The 21,081-nt window shown below is 62.0% G+C and overlaps 1 protein-coding gene across 6 annotated transcripts in view; it reads right to left on the bottom strand.

The window, feature by feature from the left end:
- The window catches only part of PACS2 (phosphofurin acidic cluster sorting protein 2), a 60,342-nt gene extending 42,535 nt beyond the window's left edge, over positions 1–17,807 (bottom strand). For all 6 annotated transcript variants that reach the window (XM_060145256.1, XM_060145067.1, XM_060145161.1 and 3 more), the window contains exon 1: positions 17,661–17,807. In XM_060145256.1, coding sequence (XP_060001239.1) covers positions 17,661–17,779 — 119 coding nt within the window. In that variant the 5' untranslated portion in view covers positions 17,780–17,807. The remainder of the gene's footprint in view (positions 1–17,660) is intronic.
- Between the last annotated feature and the right edge of the window lie 3,274 nt (positions 17,808–21,081).

Here is a 21,081-nt window from a genome sequence, read left to right on the forward strand (position 1 = left end):
CGCCTGTCCTCCCTGCTGTCGGCGGCCTGCCTGGCTGGTCTCCTCGGATCTGGAACCGTCCCTGGCCCTCCTCCCTAAAACCTCTCCCACTGTAGTAAAGCGTGTACGATGTAAAATCGACCATTTCAACCGTGCTCAAGCACACACACCACCAGCGGCATTCAGCACTGGCGACGTTGAGCAAGCGTCCCCTCTAACTCCAGGACCGCGACATCAGCCCACAGGGGCCCCGCCCGGCCTGACGTTCGGTACGAGGGGCTCACACGTGTGGCTCCTCTGAGGGGCGCCACGTCCTGGGTTCACCCACCCAGTAGGTGTCGGGACAGCACTGGGCCCTCCGGGCAGCCGCCCTGAACACGCGTGTGCAAGCGTGAATGCGGCCCCTGTTCCTCTTCTTCTGAAAGAGTGATGTGCTGGCCACGTGGCGACGTGGCCGGGCCTTTAGAGGGGCTGCAGACCGCTGCCCAGAGTGGCCGCCCCACCACAGTCCCGCCAGCAGCACTCAGCTTGGGCGCAGGGCGACCACACGGGCCACGAGGGGCTGGCTGGGCCCAGACCCCAGCACAGCGGGCAGCCCGCGACGCACAAGGAGAGCGCCCCCGGGCTTCCCAGAGCCGGGCTGGCCCTCCGAGGAGGACGCTGACTCTCCCGGTTTTCTGCCGGCACCCAGGACGTCAGCGGTTAAACCGGGGCCACGTGTGGGCCTGCCTCTGTGGCCCCACATGCGCTGGGTGTTCTGTGGGAGGGAGAACTAAGGGGCCTTCTGTCTCCAGGAGCTGACCCTGTCTGCACGGTCCTGCATCTGCCCCGGTGGGAGCGGGGGCCCTGCGGCGGCAGGTGGCCACGCGGCCCCCACGCCCGGCCTGCCCCCCTGGGACGGGCCGGCCCACACACGGCACCCTGGGGGCTCAGGCTCCAGGCCCACGCAGCTTGGTCACGGCAGGGCCGCAGGGTGAGACTGGGGCACCTGGAGGCCTGGAGGGTTCTCAGGGGCAGAGCCTGCTGGGGGCCAAGGGCTCCAGTTGCACCCGCATCCCGAGCGCTGGTCACCTTCCTCCGGCAGCCTGAGGCGGCTGCCAGCTCTCGCTGGCCCAGCTCAGCTTTCTCTGCTGATCGAGCCTTATCTGGACATGGCTGCTTCCTGCTAATCAGGAGAGAAGGTCAGAGGTGCCTTCTCAGCTTCCCTGCCAGCGGTGTGGGGCTGGGATGGCCCTGCAGGAAGCAAGGGACAGTCAGGCACCCCAACACCAAGGCCGGGACCCCTGGAAGGGATCACTGTGAGCCCACCTTCCTGCCCCAGCAGAGGCTAACCTGCGACGGGGGCCAGGGCACGGGTAGGAGGGGGCAGAAGAGCCAGTCCCTCCAAGGGAGTGGTGGGTGTTGCGTCAGAGGCCAGCATGGCCACACGCTGGACAAGCCGGCCGGTGGGTGGGCCGGGCTGAGCACGGGTACCCGGTAGAGGCCACATGGGCCCAGGCGCCTGCAGAGAGCACCCTGTGTCCACAGCAGGGAGGGCCGCCCCAAGGGGGCTGGGCAGACAACACTGGGACACACGCATAACCTCAACACAGGGCCCAGGACCCAGAGAGCTCCAGCCAGCCGGCCACAAGGCTGTTACACGTGAGAGCCGTCAGCCATCCCAGGACCCGGGCCTGGCCATCAGAACCTCCTTCCTTGGGCCTTCTGGGCCTCTGTGCCCCGCCTGAGTGACCAGAGGCCCTGGGCACGCGGGTACACCTCACTAGCCACTGGAGGGGAGCCCCGCACTGTCCTGGTTGCGAGGGAGACGGGGTCCCCAGGCGGGAAAGAGCCCCTGCCCAGCACTTTCCTGCGGGGGGGGCCCTTCCTCGGCCAGGCCAGCACAGGGAAGCTGGGTGCAGAGGACGGCGCAGGCCACAAGCACCTTGGTTGGGCCGCATGCCCTCCTGCACAGCCTGCCGGCTGGACCGCACCACAGGGGACTTCAGGGACCAAGCAGTGGCCCCGCTCAGTCTTGCTCCAGGCGGGAAGCTGTGGTCCAGGTGACTCACAGCCGGGACAACAAGGGCCCAGCTGGCCGCAAGCCCTGCGGTCTGCCTGGACAGAGTGAAGGCGATGGCCTTCCTCCTGCTTCTTTGCCAAAATCTACCCAACTCCTGCCCCACTCCCAACTTCCCATGGGGCGGGGGGGGAGGGGGGAGGGCACACTCGGGGGTGGCCCTGGAAGGAGGCGGCCCGTTCCCCGGCTCCTTTAACATTCAGCTTTCCCCAGGGCTCAGAGAGACCACCCTGGCCTCGCCCCAGCCCGGCCTGTCCAGGCGCATCCCCAGGCCACACCAGCAAGCAGCCAGCGCCTTCTCTCTGGGGACCCCGAGTCCCCAGGCTCCCTCCAGGCAGCACAGTCCAGGGACAGGCGCCCACGAGGGCTGGCGGAGCGAGGCCCACGGTGACGGGAGAGCACCTGGGCCGCGTGCGCTGACAAGCAGGGCCGCCGTGGGACACCGTGCCGGGGCAGCCTCTGGTGGCCCCGCAGTGGGCAGGCTCACGGAAGGGAAAGAGCACGCCCCGCTGGGTGCGGAGTGCGGCCGTCTGGGGGAGTTCAGTGCCGCCAGGTTGTCAGACAACGGGGTGTCGAGAGAGCCAGAGCAGTCAGGGCGGGCGAGGTGGGACGTGCGCCTCTGGTGTCTCACAGCAGGTGGTCTACAAGGACCCGACAAGCTCCAGGTCCCAGGCTGTGGGCACGCTCCACTGCAGGCCCACTGCCCACAGGCACCGGGTCTGGGGAGGGCACGGAGGGCAGCAGCCACATGCACCCTGGAAGCGTCTGTGAGGGGAGCAGAGTGTGTCCTGCCCCAGGTGCCCCTGAAAACACTGGGGGCACAGCGGGGGCTACAGGCTATTGTTTCCCCCAAATCCATATGTTGAAGCCCTAAGCCCCACTGTGATGCTAGCAGGAGGAGGGACTTCTGGGAGGTGATGAGGTCAGGAGGGTGGAGCCCTCGTGAATGGGGTTAGTGCCCTTGTAAAAGGGACCCCAGGGAGCTCCCTCACCCCTTCCCCCAGTGAGGACACAGGGAGACACCATCTATGAACCAGGACGCAGCCCCCACCAGACACCGGACCTGCTGGCACCGAGACTTCGGACTTCCAGCCCTCGGAACTGTGAGAACTAAATGCTGTTCAAGCTGCAGGCCTGTGGCACTTTGCTACCCGCCTGAGCTCACAGCAGGGATGGGGCTTGAGCCTTCTCGGAGGACTTCTGCTCTGCCCCAGACAGGGCGCGTCTAGGGCTGAACTTCTCACTTAGCAATCAAGACCCGCTCCTCGGCAGGGGGCCACAGGGGCTGCTGTTCAGCAGGAGACTGAGCCCTTAGCACCTGCGCCCAGGGGCTGGAGCCCCCAGGAGGAACCCTGGACGCCAGACCAAGACCTCCACCCGCACCTCCTCCAGTTTGCGCCACGTGGCTCCCTGCAGAGGCACCTCCCCCGGGAAGCCCGGGAGGCCCTGGGGGCTGAGCAATCCCACCATCTGAGGGCCGGGTGCAGTGCCCACCGGGCTTCACCACGGCCGCTGCGGCCAGGAGAGGGTCGGCACAGCCAGGGCTTCTGTTCAGGGGCTCCTGTGTGCCCCGGGGGGCTGCCCACGTGGCCCAACCACGGAGCTGAGGGTAGCCCCTCATGGTCAGAGCTGGCACTGGACGCTGCTGGGCGCGGCTCTCGCCAGGAAGGGCGACTGGAGACAGAGGAGGGGAAGCAGGACATCCGACCAGACCCCAGATGAGAATTCCTCCAAAACGAGCTGGGCAGACACTGAGTCCCAAGGAGGATGAAGTAAAAATGTGATAATAAACACACCCAGACGTGCCAAATCCAAAGAAAAACACTTCCTAGCAACCAGAGAACACACGCCGCCCACAGGGGAACCACTGGCAGGCTCACCGCACTCGTCAAAACCACCAGAGGCCAGGGGACACAGCCCCAGCGGCCCCTCCGTCCCCGGGATGCGAGGACCCAGCGGGCGCCTGGGCGGAGCGGAAGGCGCGTGGAGGCGGGCCCCCTGTGAGCAGGCGTCTGGAACGGGGGGGGGGGGGGGGGGGGGGCGGGAGAGGGGTGCAGAGCCCACTCAGCAAGGCCCTCACTTGCCTGCGAGGGAAGGAGGGACGCTGGTTTCCCGTCAATGCTGGGAATTCTCACTTTTCAAGCACACGATAAAGGAACTTGAAAACAGATTTCCTGGAGGGGGTAATAAAGAAAACTCAATCAATCTTCACCAATTTCCAAGGAATAAGTGACCAAAAATAGCAGAGGAAGAGCAAAACAAAGAAAGAATGATAACAGAAAGGAGCACCAGGCTGACGTCACGGACTGGGCGGGCACGCGGCACCCGACGGGGCATAAAGCGGGATCCGGGTGAAGGTGACAGAGGTGATAAAAGGGCTAGTCACCAGGAAGCTGAGCCACGCGGCCCTGCCCCCCATCACCGGGGAAGGGAGGAATGCTGCGGGTCCCAGCTGGGGGGCTGGCCGGGCAAGTCACGGAGGCCAGCGCAGGACGCGCCTCAGCTGGGACGGATGCCCCGGCCAGCGGAATCCCAGGAACCCCACGTCCCTCTTCCTCCCACGGACACAGCCTGCAGGCACCCCACCTCACCGGGGCCTCGTCCTGTCTCCAGGAGGCCCCACGCTCGGACCTCCTGTCGGACCGCCGCCCATCTTCCGGCCCACGTCCTCTAGCGCTGGACCCACTGTGGGTCACCCCAGGCCAGCCCCCAGCCTAGCACCCCATCTCCCTCCCTCTGGTCCCTCCTGGGGCACCCAGTTCACCAATATTCTCCACCTGAGATGCTGGACACAGCCCCGGAGAACCCCTGGCACCACCTGGCCACCCAGGTCCGCGACACGGACGTCTGGCCCCCAACCTTCCCGGGCCACCCTCCTCCCTGGACCAACACCTCACATCCCCCTCCGCCCCACCTCGCTCCATTGCTCGCTCTGCTGAGAAACAGGGGTGACCTGAGGAGAGCTGCTTCTCACAGCAGCCAACACACGGCCATTCCTCCCGGTACCCCCCCATCGCGGCACCCCCCCCCGAGTCCCCCCAGCTACTGCTGCTCCCTCCTCTCCAAAGCAGGCTCCAGACAGGGTCCGTGCTCACCACACACCTCAATCCCAGCAGCTGGCCCTCCTGGAAACGCTGGGTCTTGGGCCCTGGCTGTCTGCTGCCCCGGAGCCCCAGGTCCCTCTTCTCAGCCATACCACTGCCCTCCGTCTGGGCAGGCACTGGCCACACCAGGGCTGTCACCAGGCGAGGGGTAGGGTCACACTGAGGTCGGGCCGGCGATCAGACACACCAGCCGCCCAGGCTCGGCCACTCCCCACCACGGGCACAGCGGTCACCCCTGGGGGCCCCCGCTTCCCTGGTGGGAAGCCACCACTGCGTCTGCTCAGGTGGGTCCTGCCTCATGGCCTGTCCTCCACAGAGAGGCCCGAGACCCCAAGACACAAGGGGGCGGGGCTGGTGCCGGCTGGAGCCTCCCCCCACCGGGTGTGGGTACAGACGCAGGGGTTCACCCTGAGTTCCCTCTTCCAACAGCAGAGGTCCCAGCCCCGCTCGGTGGAGAACAAGGTCTCCTCCCTGAGACAGGCACCAGGTGCACCTGCTCTGAGGTAATGCAGCCGCCGTGTACCCACAGGCGTGCTCTCAGTGAGGGCGTCCCCAGGGGACGCTGCAGGGGTCCCTGCTGTGCCCACACAGAGGGCCGCCTGGACCACGCCCAGCCATCGCGAGAAGCCCGCTGAGTGGTCACAGGCTCTGAGGAGACCAGAAGGCTCCTGCCACTTGCCCCGCCCCACGCTGGTGCCTCCAGGCGGTGCTCAGGCCCCCAGGCCCCGATGCACTGCACCACAGAGGCTGAGCCTGGGGGCCAAGCACCCTAGACTCCCCCAGAGCTCCTGGAGGCCCGGGGTCCCCTCCCCAACCGCGTCCGGTCCCCAGGACCTCCAGGTGCCAGGAAGCAAATCTCAAACGTCGATGGAAATGCCAAGGCAGGCACGCGGGCGCAAGGGGCGACGCGAGGGTCTGGCCGGGGCCGTGCGGGGAGGGGCCGCAGCCTGCCAGCCGTGCCCAGGGCCCCTACAAACCACAGGCGCTCCTCCCCGGAGGCCTCTGCCCGTCACCTGGCTCCACGGCCTTCTCCTTCACAAACCAGCGCACAGCAGCGCCACGGCCGCCCGCCTGGGGAAGGGGGCGCGGGTCAGCCTCGAGAGGCCTCCTGGGGGCGGCCCACAGCCGGCTGAGCTAGCTCGGGAGGAAACAGCTGTGTAACATCCTAGCTTCACCTGAGTTACCTCCACAGCAGGGGGAGGAAATTCAACTAGAGCCCTGGACATCTGTAATGCTCTACTGCTATGAGTTTCCCAATTTCCCTCCCGCAAGGCTCTGGGTCCGGGTGAACCTGACACCCTTTCTGTCTAGGTCAGTAACATGCAAAAATGGGGCTACCAGGCTGCATGTCTCACTGAGAAAGGTTCTCATCTTCACTCTACTCTTAAAGGGAATTGGAAAGACCCCCGAGTAGGAGGGGATCCCCAAGGAACTCTCTTCTAAACGGTCTGACCAGACACGTCTTTTTATTCCTAACACAAACAGCTTAACTGGAAATCCCACTTACACTGTTGCCCACTGTGCCCTCCTTTAAAGGAGCTGGTTTTCAGCAGGAAGGCGCTGGGCTGGGGCCTGCGCAGCCGCCCTCTCTCGTCCCACGGCCCACGCACACTGCCCCAGAAACCTTCTCTGCAGAAGGACAGCAGCGCTAGGGCCTACCTTGGGTACAGAGCACGTGCGGATGGGAGGCCCCAGCTTTCCAGCGGCCGTCCCCGAGCAGCTGCTGTAGCAGCTGCCCCCTCCCCGAGGCCTCTGTCCGCTGAGTCAGGCCCAAGGCTCTGGGGGAGGGCGGCTTTTCTACCAGGCGTTGTCCCCTTTCCTCCAGGAGGCAGATGTGAAAGGGGACAGAGGTGTGGCGTTCTCTCCGCGGGTCGGGAGAGGCCTGGCTCCACAAGGCCTCCCTACAGACTCGCTCCTCCCGCTGGGGAGGTGGGGGGGTCCCCATCTGTGCCGCGCTTCTCCCCTAGAACGACCTCCACCATCGCCACAAAGCTGGCGTGACACCGAGACTGTGGGTGACCCCAGCACGGCCCGAGGGGCTCAGGTGCAGTGGTCCTATCTCCGACCCCGTCACTAATACTAATAAACAAACGTCTGAAGCCTTCGATGACCTGCCAGAGGCAAGCCCACAGGCGGGTGTTGGCGAGCTGCAGCTGGGGGGGGGTGGGGGGAGACATAAGAGCCCCCCCCACCGCCCAAACCCTGACGGTCAAGGTCCCGTGTCCCCTGCGGGGACCTGCAGCGGGGCACCCCCATCAGCTCTGCCTCGGCCGCTTTGGCACAAACCCAGGACAACGGCCTGCAGGGCAAGCACAGGGCCGTGCTCACAGCGTGACCAGCCGAGGGCCCGAGGGCCGAGTGGCTGGTGGGGGAGCCGGGTCCCTGTGCCACTCGGCATCTGTGTACAGCCCACCACCCGCCTGGCCCCAGGGGCGGTCCTTGGTTGGCCCTGATGGACCCAGACGTGTGCCTCTCCTGCGGCCTCAGGCCGTTGCCGCCGGACTCTCAGCCTGTCCCATGCCCCCTCCTCTGGGAAGCCCTCATTCTGAGTGGGGCCCCATGCCCCCCCCCCAGCTGGCAGCTCAGTCTCGCCCCATTCTCACCCCTCTCCCGGGGGTGGGCGCCCAGCGCTGCATCGACAATCACAGCGTTTGGAAACATGCTCCACACGCAGCTCATCTCCTGCCACAGCCGGGCCGGCCAGGGGCACGCAGTTCGGGGTGTGGTGACTGTCACTCTCCATTAACTTGTCAAAGCGTGACAACTCTTAAGTCACGCTGCAACCAGTTAAAGCAGAGAGTCTGGAGCCCGAGCGGGAATAAGCAAGAGACAGCGTGCTCCTGTTGGGGTGGGAGCAAGCACAGCGGGGGCACAGACGGGGGGTACCCCAGAGGGACCCTGACCGGGAGCCGGCAGCAGTGTCCTGGCCATGGGCTTGGTCACAGGAGCCCAGAACCCAGGACAGGTCTGTGCAGCCAAAGCTCACCCTGCCCTCACTGCCTGGCGCATGCAGCCTGGACGGGTAGGGCGGGAGGGCCCTGGGCCACCACAGAGAGTGGAATGGCCACGCGCCCTCCACTCCCTCCCGTGACCTGCCACGGGGCACCTCCGGGTGGCTGTACCCAGCCGGCCCCTTGGCAGAGCTCAGAGAAGGAACCGAGGGGGCGCCCAGGGCAGCACCCCAGGACACTCGCCCCAGCACGACACCTGTCTGAGGCACTTTCGGGCGCCTTGGAGATGCACCGTGTCTGCTCCCAGACAACAGGGACCAGCCTTGTGTGAGTCACGACACCCCCGAGCAGGGGGAGCCCCCACCTGGGTTCAGAAGCAGGGATGTGGGTGCTGGTTGCCAGGGGCCCTAGGGTGGTGACAATGTCCTCCGAGGCCTGAGGACACCTCCACAGAGCCAGCCCTCACACGGCGGCACCTGAAGCCCCACATGCAAACTGTGCCGGAAAGCCTCATCCCATCCTGTCTGCATCTAAAAGTAGGAAGATCCTGACTGGCCGTGATCCGATAAAAGATGACCCACCATCACTGCCGCGAGGTCGGCTGCAGGACTTGAAAACGAGGCTCCGGTTAAGGGAAAGATGCCAGTGTCCCAGCTGTCAAGGGTCCAAGGCTCCTCACTAAGGGTCTCCCAATGGGGACACAGGCCCTACAGAGTAAAGTGGGCAAAGACGAGGGAGCCCAGCGCCAACTGGAGGAGCACGCAGCCCGTGCAGGTGATGCGGGGCAGAGGCGGTCGGAACCCAGGCCGCCGAAGGCCACAGCCACATCTGACCAGAGGGCAGTGCCTCCGAGGGCCAACTCCCCGCCAACAGGGTTCCACCTTCAAGGGGGCAGAGACGCCCAAGCCCACGCTGCTCTCCTCGGGACTCACGGTGTGTGTAGGGCTGCACGTCCTGGCAGGGGGTGGAGGGAATCACCCCACAGACAGTGGAAACGGAGCCAGCTGATGGCCAGGACGGGAGACAGGAGAGGTGCTTCTCTTCCTGCCAAGGGCAAGACCCGGTGTGTCTGCCCAAGGAGAAGAGGCCGGGCCAGGCTCCTTGTGACACCTCCCAGGCGCTCCACTCTGTCCTGACCACTGTGGGGCGGTGGTCCTCACTGCTGGTGGACCTGAGCCCCCCGTGCAGACACTGCTCGTCCCCGTCCCTCTGCCATCCCTCCCCATCCTCTCCTGCCATCCGGACAAAGGTGCCCTGTGGCCAGGCCACCAGGAGCGTCCCTTCTCAGAACGGTAGCTGGATGCTGCCCCGCACCAGGGAGGCGTCGTGGTCTGGCTGGGGAGATAAGGAAAGGCTGGGGGGGGGGCGGCGGGGCCCGGCTGGCTGCCTCGCGTCTGGCAGGAAGAAGGACAGACGCGCCCGGTCCGCAGCACCTCCCACCACCTCGTGGCTGCAGAGGCGCCCCCAGGGCCCGTTCTGGCCCATCCATGCAGAAGACCCCAGACCTCGGCCTTGACCTCCAATGGGAAGAGCTACCAGGCCAGCAGAGCTGGGCGCTGCGTGTCCGCTGCTGCTGAGAAGGGGCTCCTGGAGAACGCGCACGTCTCACCCCGGAAAGCACAGAGCACAGAGCGCTGCCTTCTCCAGGGCGGGCGGGGGCCCCGCGGGCTGGAGACACTCAGGAGTAGGAAGTGCTTTACTAGAAATTCCGTTCTTCAGGACGGGCTGTCCTCACATGCATCACAGCCCTCTGCAGAGTCCTCCCTGGCTGAGGACACATCGTGGCAACGCACCTCCAGGGCCGGGGGAACTCCGCTTCCGCGTATGCTCACCTGCTATTTTTAGGGCTTCTTTCAGGGCCACTGTCTAACAGCCACAAGAGCAGCCAGGCGCAGGCGGCAGGGGGGAGCCAGCAGCTCCCACACTCACCGCCCGGCGCATCCTGCAGCCCAAAATACCCAGCAGCAGCGGGAATGACAACTGCGAGCCAGTTCCCACCGAGACCGGAAGCTGAGGGGCCCGGTCTGGAGCGTCCGATGAGACTCGGTCGTACTGGCAGGAGGACACACGGGACTGGTGGGGCCTGGGTGGGACAGCAGCGCCAGGCCGCTCAGCGTCAGGGCTGCCCCGTCCTGCCATTCCCTGCGTGCCTGCCCCTGAGCACCCCCATCTCTGTGATGGGTCACTCTGGCCACACCAAGTGATGCTCGGGCCCCTGAAGGACCCTGAAGACCCAACCATGATGCCTCCACGTGCCCGTCATTGCTCCTGACTGCAGAGCAACTCTCTGGAACAGTCCCCCAGCCCCACCCACCTGCTCCCAGACGCCCTTCGTCATCCGACCCTCCTGGGGCGGGATGCTGGGCTTGCTGGGGAGAGGGAGAGGGGAGCTTGTTTTGGAGCCCAGATCCCGGGAAGAGAGGGACAGGCAGCGGGGCGACTGAGGGGCCCCACCTGGTTGATGGGTCACTAAGCATCACATGAGATGACACCTGCCCCCCGTGGCCAATTCCTTCCGCACGAAAGCCAACTCGGGAAGACGATACGTTTACAGCACTGCGCCCACGGAGGGCTACTGCCCACCTCGACACCTGCTGGAGGAGCAGGCCACCGCCCAGGTGTGCACCGGGGCTGGGCACTGCCCGGCACAGGGCGGTCAGAGGGCGCTGAATGGAGCCACGCTGACTCCAGCAAGGGGCCAGGCCTCCCCCAGAGATGCCCAGCCCGCAGGCCTGGATAGCTGGGGTCAGGTGCCTCAGTCTCTCCCTCGACGCGGCTCACAGCGCTCAGAAGCTGCCGAGCCCAAGCCCACGCTCAACCCCGCTGCTGCCCTCCCCGCCCTGCCTCCCCCGCCCACACCTCCAACCAGAGCTCCGCCCCCAACAGATTGGTGACTCCCCAGACCTCCAAACGAAGCCCAGGGTCCTGAACACGGCATCCTGTTCAACCACAGGCACGCGCCAAGTGCCACTCCGTGCCCGCTCTGCCCACGGTGGGGGACGGCCGATCCCGCCTGCCCCGCACACCCTCCTGCAGGCCGCGGTGCAGGGGGACGCGGACGCGCCTCTGCAGAAAAGAGGGCTGAGAACTGGCGGCTGAAACAGGGACGAGCAGAGACTGCCCGGTGGCCGGTCTCAGTGACATCAGAGGGAAGGGCTGCCAGAGGGCCGGCGTGTTCCGGGGGCGAGCAGACAGACAGGAGGAGATGACTACTGCAGAGAAAGTGCCTGAGAACTTCCCGGAACCAATGAAAATCACCACCCCACAGAGGCAAAAAGGCCAATGACCCCAACTCAGGCACAGCAGAGAGGTGACTGCAGAGCCACTAGAGAGAAAGGACAGACCTTCCAACCAATCACAGCTGACTGGCACTGACCTCTCAACAGCAGAACTGAGAGCCAAGTCGGGGGAGATGCTGCCCGGGACCCCACAACCGGGAGGACACCCTCCAGGACGAGGGTAAACGTTTTCAGATACACTGAAAGAACAGTTAGTTATCTGCAGATCCTCACTGAAGAAAACCCTGAAGACGCATTTTCCGACACAAGGAGAAAAATGATTCCGAGTCCAGAGATACAAAAAGAATAAAGAAAAGAAAGTGGTGAGGTCTTCCCTGGTGGCGCAGTGGTTGAGAGTCCGCCTGCCGATGCAGGGGACACGGGTTTATGCCCCGGTCCGGAAAGATCCCACATGCCGTGGAGCGGCTGTGCCGATGAGCCATGGCCGCTGAGCCTGGAGGCCCGCGTACCGCAAAAAAAAAAAAAAAAAAAGAAAGTGGTGAGAGTTTTGAGATTAATCAAGTATTAACAATATAAAGAAAAAAAAACAATATAAAGTAATAATAACCTCACATGGGCTAAAAAAGAAGACAGTTAAAATACTCTAACAAAAGCATGTATACGTGAAAGTGTTGGGTCAGAATAATGTGCTCTAAGGTCCCGGTGTTGTTCAGGAAGAGAATTTACAACTAACTTTAAATTGTAACAGCAAGTACGCAATTTACAATTTATATGGTAACCAGTGAAGAAGTAGTAGTGACAAGTTTCAAACTAATAGAAAGGGAAATAGAATAAGAAAAAAAAACGCAAAATAAGATATGACAGAAAAGAGAAAGAAATGTAAAAAATGTAGGACAATAATAAGCACAAAAATAAAATGGTAGACCTGAGCCCAAATATCAGTAATTTAGATAAAGGACGACAGACTGAATGTCCTATAGTTAGAAAATAAAGACTGTCAAATCGAATGAAAACGAAATCTAGATCGTGCCAAACAACCAAAGATACGTGTAACCTGTAAAGATACAGGAAAGTTTAAAGAAACAAGGTGGGCAAAGATATGACAGGCAAATAATACCCAAAAGAAAGCTCAGAGAGCTACACTGTTACCAAATCTTTGCTCTGATGAAAAGCACTGTCAGGTCAGGAGTGAGACACGCTGACCAGTTCAAACACCGGGAGGGATTGCGATTCTAAACAGGATGTACCTAATGACAGAACTCCAGGAGAAACAGACAAAGCCAAGCATGACCTAAAGGAACAGGTATCAAACATGACACTGCCAAGTGCCAAACACATGACCCTTTTCAGGACAGACAGAACGTGTATGAACACTGACTTCAAACAGGGCCACAGAGTAAGTTCCAAAGCATCGTAAGGACCTGGTGTCATACTGACCACCCTCTGTGACAACAACATAACCAAGTTAGAAATGAACAATAGGAAAAAAGAGAAGAAATGAATTCGGCAATGGAAAAGCAACTAAGGAAAAAACCATACGTTTGGATATTAAGAAACTTTGAAATATCCCATCATGCCAAAGAGAGAATAATGGAAATTTTTAAAAAGATTTTTAAACTGAAAGATTTTATATATAAAAGCTTGTGAAACGCAGCCAAAGCATTACTTATTTTGTATTTATAAAATCTTATGTGAAAGGAAAGGAGAAAAAATAATGAGCTATTTAAAGAAATTAAAGCATCCAAAAAATTAATTAATTAATTTAAAAAGGGCTTCCCTGGTGGTGCGGTGGTTAAGAATCCGCCTGCCAATGCAGGGGACACGGGTTCAAGCCCTGGTCTGGGAAGATCCTACATGCCACGGAGCAACTAAGCCCGTGTGCCACAGCTACTGAGCCTGTGCTCTAGAGCCCGAGAGCCACAACTGCTGAGCTCACATGCCACAACTACTGAAGCCCACGTGCCTAGAGCCCATGCTCCACAACAAGAGAAGCTACCACAATGAGAAGCCCATGCACCACAACGAAGAGTAGCCCCTGCTCGCCGCAACTAGAGAAGGCCCGTGCACAGCAACAAACACCCAACACAGCCAATAAATAAATAAATCAGAACAGGAACATAAAAATAAAAATAAAGAGCATAAGCGGAAAGAAATAAAGATACGAATATTCATTTTTTAAAAAAATGATGAACCCTTGGTGAGATAGATCAGAGTGTGGATGTCCACGTGCAGAAATAGTCAACACCAGGAATTAAAAAGGGACAGCTCTAAAGGTCCTGCAGACATAAAAAAAAAAAAAAAAGAATATTACGAACAACTTTTTGCCAAAAACTTGAAAATCTGGACGAAATGGACAAATTCCCAGAAAACTATATTTCCGAAACTAACTTAAAGTGGGGGTGTGTGTGTCCTACAATCATTAAAGAAATGGAGCCAGGAGTTACACTTGCCCCAAAGCAACTTCAAGCTCAGGTGTTGTACTGGTGATTTCTCCCACACATTCAAGGAACAAACAATTCCTGTTTCACACAAACAATACCATGCAACAGCTCTTTCTGCAGGATATCTTGGCACCAAAATCTGATAAGGGCAGTAGACGACCAGGAGATTACAGACCCGAGACAGAGATGCAAAAGTCCTAAGCAAAATCTTAATCTCAGTCTACCCATGTACAGGAAGGGGAACACGGCATGACCACGCTGGTATTTTTCCAAGAGTGAAAGGTTACTTTAATGCTAGAAAATCCATTGACGTAATTTACTGCATCAGTCGTTAAAGGAGAAGGACCATGTCAGGCTCTTGATTATACCCAACACCCACGCACAACAACTGCAGAGCGAGACCCCAAGGAGAAACTATCGTGCAGCCACCAGAATGGCTGGAATTGAAAAGATGGTAACGTGCACAGAACGTGCACAGAACGGCTGGCGGCCATGCAAGGTGGTGCCACCACTTCGGAAAGCCCGCAGTGTCTTCAGAGTTGACACACCCCCGCCTCCCCTGCGACCAGCCATCCTGAAGAGAAGAGCAAACGCGGCCCAAGCCCTCACCCTGGATGGCCACAGTGGCTCTGAACACATCAGCTCCAAAGGAAATGACCCCAACACCCACCGGCAGGAGCAGGTTCAAACCACGTGCGGATGCCACCAACGTGGAGAGGGAGCCGCGGGGCTGCCGTGCGCGATGCCCGGGGCACCTGGCCGGTGGGGGAGCCTGGCCCCGAGCGCTCGACACTCATCCGCGGGTGACGGAGACATCCCCGTCCTGCGGGCAGTGGCGGACCCGGGCACGCGGCTGCCAAAGCTCACGCTTCCAGCTGAAGGCCCTTCCGCGAGTGTGAGCTCACCCTCTGTGGCCGGCAGAGGGCGCCAACAGGAGGATGTGGAGAAATGTGAACGCGCAGTAAGCCTGCGGAAAGATGTCCGACCCCGCGAAGTTAATTCATAAGCCTCCACAGGAAGGAAAATTAAGGGGCAAGTGCAAGGGTCCAAAATGCCCCAGACCCCGCTGAAGCTGCGGGCGGCGGGGGAGGAGGCTGCTTTGGGAATCCCAGCAGAGGGGCAGGGATAGGAAGACGCCAGGGCCGGGGGTCACTGGGAAGGGGTGCTGTCCACTCCCTCGAGGAAACCCACGAAACCGAGCCTGCCTCTGTCACAGCCCCGTGGGCCTGGCACCAGCTGCTGGGAAGAGCAGAGAGCTCTCCCGCCACCACCAGGAAGGAAAGACCACAAGACAAGACCAAGGCCAACGCCGGGTGCACCTCAGGAGGCATCACAGACCTCGAAAAGACAGCCAAGAAGCGTGCATCATCAGAGGAGGGTGGTGTCAACACACTGCCGAAAAAGGATTACCAGTCCCTAAAACGCTGCTGAGACTCAAGTAGGGGGGAAAGAAAAAGGAGAAAAAATTGGCAAAAGAAATGAACAGGAATTTCGCTGATGAGGAAGTACAAATGGCCCCACATCAGTAATCAGAGAAATTCAAATTAAAACCACAATACCATTTCACACCCACCAGATTGGCAACAATTGAAAGTCAGGCAGTGCTGGCAAGAAGGCAGAGCAGTGGGGATGCGGGGGGGTTGGGAGGGGTAGGGGGTGGGGAGGCCGGAGCTGGCATAACCGCTCTGGGAAGGCTCCTGGTGGTGACGCCCAGCACACGCCCCCCAAGCCCTACTGCCTGCGGCAGAGGGCCAGTGCGAGAATGCCCGCCCACGGGGTGCATTCATAACTGGCCCAAAGCCGTGGACAGCCACAGGTCCCCCCACGAAGCAGAGACACGAGCTGCTGTCTTACAGGGAACACCACGCCGCAGGCACAGACAGCAGCTCGACGCCGCTCAGAAACTTAGAGACCGGGCAAGAGGAGACGTGCAGACGGACAGAGTGGAATCCCTTCTGCATAAAGTCTCCGAGCGAGCGGAACGAAGAACAGCCTATCCAAGGAGGCCTGCTCGGGGGTCCAAGCGGGGGGGCCCGGGTGCTGCGGGGAGGGCCGCGCCGGGGCGCAGAGGGGCTGTTCTGTGCATCCGACCCCTGAGCTCTGCGCCTGCCCACCCCGACGGCTGCTCAGCCCCACGCCTACAGAGCAACCCGCCAGGCCCCGCCCCCCGCCCCCACCCAGGCAGAGCCGGGTACCCCCAGCACCTAGCGCTGCACGGCCCCGCCCCCGCCCTCCCCACACACCCACCAGAGTGGGCTTCCTACACCAGCTCCGCGGGGGGCCGACTGGGCCCCTCGACCACGCAACCCCTGCCCACCTGCCACCTCCCTCACCTCCCTCTGGTCAAAACTTCGGTGGTCTTTCGGGGCACCCCAGGAAGCTGCTGAAGAGGTGCAGGAAGGGGGGCAAGCATGCCCTCAGGGAGCGCCGTGAGGCGGCAGCCAGCGGGGGGGGGAGGGGTGACGACGCAGGGGTGACAGACAGGAGAAGCATGGTGGGGAAGGTCCAGGATGACCTTTGGCTGTGGCGCCCGACACTGGGCCAAATGCCAAGACGGGAAGTTGGAGGGGGTGGGAGGCCAGGCCTGGGGAGGTGCCCCTGAGACTTCCCAAACAAGAGGCAAGCAGGTGGGTCTCCCTCGGACACCACAACCTCCCAAGGCCCCACACAGGTCTGGGAGCACCCATCCTTTTCACTCGGCACAGCCAATGCCCTGAGCCACCAGCCTTGTGCTCGGGAGGGCAACCCTGGCACCCGGCGCCCTTTGCGTCCCCAACACCTGGCTCGCACACCTGCTGAAGGAGCTGTGGCAGAGCACACCCCCCTCGGTACACACTGGCCACTTCCTCTGGTCCCGCCAGGGGATCTCCCCAGGGAGAGCTTTTCCCTGCCACCCCCCTGCAGCCCTAGTGGCCTGGTGTCCATTCCAGAACCAGGCCCTGGTGTGAGTTTGTCTCTCTTCCCCCTCAGCCTGGGAGCTTCCTCAGCAGGGACCACTGAATCAGGAAGAAACCCGCAGAGCTTCAAGCTGGCAGGAGGAGCAGGGAAGCGACAGGCCTGAGTACAGTCGGGATGGCCATGGCGCTGTCCGGTGGGTGAGCCTCGTCCAGCTGTACCGCTGGGGACAGGGCAGTTCCCCCCAAGTGGAAAGGGCAGCATCTTTTGCGATGGCAAAATTAACAGTATGATGTAAGGAGCAGTGTTTATGTACAAGGAAGTCCCTAAATTACACAGCATAGTGCAAACAGGCAAGGGGCAGATACCCCCCGCCAGCAGGACAAGGGGGTACGGCCAGACCCTCAAAAGGACGAAGGATGAAGGAATAAAATTGTGGTCCCAGGTCCCAGATCTGTGTGTCCTCTGGACACTGCGTGCCCTGAGTGACTCCCAGGCCACTCAGGCTTGACAGTGTGGCTGGACGCAAAAGGAAATCTATGGTACCCGGTGGAGAGAGGAGACACCCTGAGTCAACTCCACCGTCACCGCATCGGTAGGCAGGTGCAACGATGCCGGTTGGGAGCCAACCAGGTGTGCGCCTCAGAGAGCCTCGGGGGACCGCGGGGCCTGAGAAACCCGGGGCCACTTCCTCCGCTGCACGGGACCAGGACCTCAGGGACCATCCACGCATCAGGGGTGGTCCGCACGGAAGGCGCGTGCCCGAGGTGGGGCGCAAAGGCGACGGCCCGGGGTGTGGGTCCCGAGTGGGGATCCCAGAGTGAACGGTTCCGGGTGGACTGTCCCGGGTGGGGGCCCCGGGTGCAGGTCCGGGGTGGCCGGTCCCGCGTGCAGGCCTCGGGTGGGGACCCAGGCGCGAGGTCCCCTGTGGCCGGTCCCGGGTGGCCGGCAGGTGCGCGCGGGAACAAAGCGGCAGGCGGGCGGCGGCGTACCTGGGCACGCAGCTGGGGCTGGAGCCGTCCACCTCCCAGGTGGCGAACAGGTTCATGGGCACCGGCGTGTTGAGCGCGGCGGGCGCGCCGGCCAGGCCCAGGCGGCCCCGCTCGGCCATGGCGCCGGCCCCGCCGCTCCCTCGGCGGCCTGGGCTGCGGCCGGGCCGCGGACGCGCGGCGGGCGGGCGGGCGGGCCGGGCGCGCGGAGGGCGGCGGCGCGGTCACATGGCTGCAGGGCGGCGGGGACAGCCGGGCGGGCGTCGGACAAGCCCGCGGGCGGCGACCAGGCTGCGGGCGCCCCGCCCCGCCCGCGCGCGCACCCACCGTGCTCCCCCTCCCCCGACCGCGCCGCCGCCGCTGATTGGCTGGGCGGGCGCGCGCTCGCCGCTTTGGGCCCAATCACGGCCTGCGGAGGGCTCACCGGAAGTGAGATTCGCGCGCCCCCCCCTCGAGCCGGCGCCCCCGGAGGCGCCCCAGCCCGCGGCCCGCGGGAGCGCGCGTCCGCGCCTGCGCACAGGCCCCGCCCAGAGCGCCGCGCCCCGCCCCCCGGGAGAGGCAGGGAGGGGCCAGAGAGACCTCAGGGTCCGCCTGTGGCCCTGTGCCCCGCGAGCCCCCCAGGAGCACTTATTGTCCCCCTGTATCCCCCGGGCCTCAGCGCGTCCCCGACCCCCCAGTCCTACGCCTCCTCAGAATCTCCCCGCCCCCCCGCGCACTCCGCGTGTCCCCTGGCGCCCTCCAGTCCCATGCCGGCCCCCGGGTCCTCCGCACCGACTCCTAGACCACCGGGCCCCCGCGCCTCTCGTGTCCCCCGGAGGCTTGCCCACGCTGCGAGCTCTCTTTGTCCCCCCACCGTCTCTTTGTACCCTCCCCCCGCGCCGACTCCCTTGGCGGATCGCCCGGGTGGGGCGTGAAGCAGGAGGACCAGGGTCGCGGGTGGCACAGACCCATCAGCCCCCCCCCCCCAAGGAGTTCCTCCGTGCGGGCGCACTGGGGCTCCACACAGGCTCAGTGTGCAGATTGGTCCTCCATAAATCCCCTCTGGCGTGTCCTCTTTCTGCCTGAGCCTCCTTATTATCCAGCAATGCCCTTTCTGCGGTTTTTACACATGACAGTGGAGAACAAATGTCTGGGGGCAGGGGTGGCTCCTGGCCATGGGGCTCACAGTGAACTTGGGGATCCAGGCAAGTAGGAGGCGATGACCAGAGCTACCCTTTGGGCCCATGGGGCAGGGAAGGTCAGAAAAGGCCCTAGAAAAGAACATCTAGTTTGGGGGGCCCAAGGAGGGGTCCCCTCCCCCCATCCTTTTGGCGGTGGTTCTGATCAGTCACCAGATCCTGCTGCTGAGATTTAGGAGAAGCTTTTCTGGCATCTCTTCTGTTTCTTTGTAGCCACAGTATTCACAGTTGCTTTTCTCTCTAGTTGCTGTCTGTGTCTTGTTGTCTACTGAAAGAAGCCCAGCCCAAGCAAACGGACTTTCTTCCCTCACCCTTGGGGTTTACCATCCAGCGCCCCATTAGCTCTTTCTCCTGCAGAGGACCCCATGCTGGCTCCTTCCTTTGTAAGAGCTCAGCCTCCAGCGCTGACTCCCTATCTGGAGCTGCAAACAGCTGTGGCTGCTTAAAGCCAGGGTGGCATTTTGGAGAGAACAAGAGAATCTGTGTTTCCCACATGTTCCTGCGCCTTTGGGGTGGTACAGCTGAAAGCCACGCGGGGCTGTCTGTCCTCAGCCAGCTGACTGGGTATTGTCTTACATCGCTGCTCCTGCCAGGCAGAGTGCCTGTGGGTCTCATACCTCTGAGATGGGGGGAGGGAGGTGTCCGGAGAACGGGCACCAGCCCCCTGTGAGGACAGGGGCCCAGTGACCTCGGCGTTTGGCTTGCTGCGGTGCTGGATGGCGAGAGGTGCGGTGGCGTCAGATGAATGGGCCACCTGACACTTTGTGTCTGTGTGCGCTGGCATCTCACCCAGGAGAGGAGTATACCTGGGGGTCAAGTGAGGAGATGTGGGGTGACTAAGCCGTACACAAGGGGGCTTGACACCAGCTGCCTGTACAGTAGAGTTGTGCCCCTCCTCGGTCCCAGGGACCACTGTGAACCCTTCATGGACTGGACAGCCCTGTTCCATCCCCAAGTCACAGACGAGGAAACTGAGGCACCCAAGGGTATGCAGCCCCTAAGGGGAGGGGCCCGGGTGTGGGCTCACACAGTCTGGTCCAGAGCTGTCCCGATAAGCACGAAGGAGGAAATGCTTAAATCTTTCTGCGAGGCAGGGAGGCAGAGACTGGAAACAGGCTGTGTGCTCTGTACCTGTGACTCTGTTTTTATTTGTTCCTTTTTTAAGGTAGGACCATGTGGACACCACAATGTTAGTGGTGGTGAGATGGAGTGGACAGGTATCACTTTGTGATCAGAGTCACCTTTTTGGCCAGAACCTCTTCCATGCATTGCCACCCTCTGTGTTTGAAAATGACTCTGGACTGTGTGTCCCAGGATGAGTGCCCTGAAAGCTGGGAGGATGCCCCTCCAAATGGTACAGTGTGATACATGCTCCCCACACACACACCCCGCAAATGTTTGGAGGACATCTGTTCTTTCTGATGGCTGTTTCTTTAGAACAGGAACTTGGTTAAAGAGGACCCTCTCTGGACAACTGGTGTGGCATGGGTGGGGATGAAGCTGGCGGAGAGGGTTTGTCTAGAGCAGAGGTCCCTGGAGGGCGCCCTGAAATCCTTTGCTAAGGACCTGATAGTGTGCCACCTGCCTGCCAAGTTTTTCAAACGCGTTAAGGCCTCGGCTTTCCAAACGGGGCGGTAGGACTGCCGCTGTGTTGAAGCCCCCCGACTCCCGGTAGATAGGACGAGGTGGAGGCTGGCAGCTCCTTCCCTGCGATCCCACCCATCGTCACTGGGGGGCCCTGCGCCTTCAAGTCCGGGCTCTCGCTTTTCTACTGGGGCGCTCTGGATCTCCGGCCCTTTGGAAACTCATTCGTCTGTTCAGCCTGAGTTAAATCCCCCCAGGCGTGGGAGGCAATGCAGCACCAGGCAGGGCGGCCCCTGACTGCAAGAAGCTCCCCTCCGGGTGCGGACACCGCGGGGCTCCCTCCGGCAGGAGCCTCGGTGCGCGTCTTCCCGCGCCTGGAGCGCAGCGGGCTGGGGCGCGCCAAGTCGGCGGAGGCTGGTGTGCTCCTCCGCCCTGTGGCCTTTGGAGCGGCTCCAGCCGGTCAGGTGAGTGGCCAAGGCCTCCTGCAGGGCGCAGACACCCGTTCAGCTGGGTGGTTCCAGCCCGCTCCAGCCCGCAGCTTGGCGGCATCTTCTCTTCCTAGGGCGGTGCTGCGGGAGAGGCGCAGGGGCGGGGCACGACTCTGGCCTGCCCACGCTCCTGGCAGAAACCCCTGGATGTGACCTATGTCCCATCCACTCCTG

This window comes from Lagenorhynchus albirostris, chromosome 1, assembly GCF_949774975.1.
Source record: "Lagenorhynchus albirostris chromosome 1, mLagAlb1.1, whole genome shotgun sequence".
NCBI classification, from domain to species: domain Eukaryota; kingdom Metazoa; phylum Chordata; class Mammalia; order Artiodactyla; family Delphinidae; genus Lagenorhynchus; species Lagenorhynchus albirostris.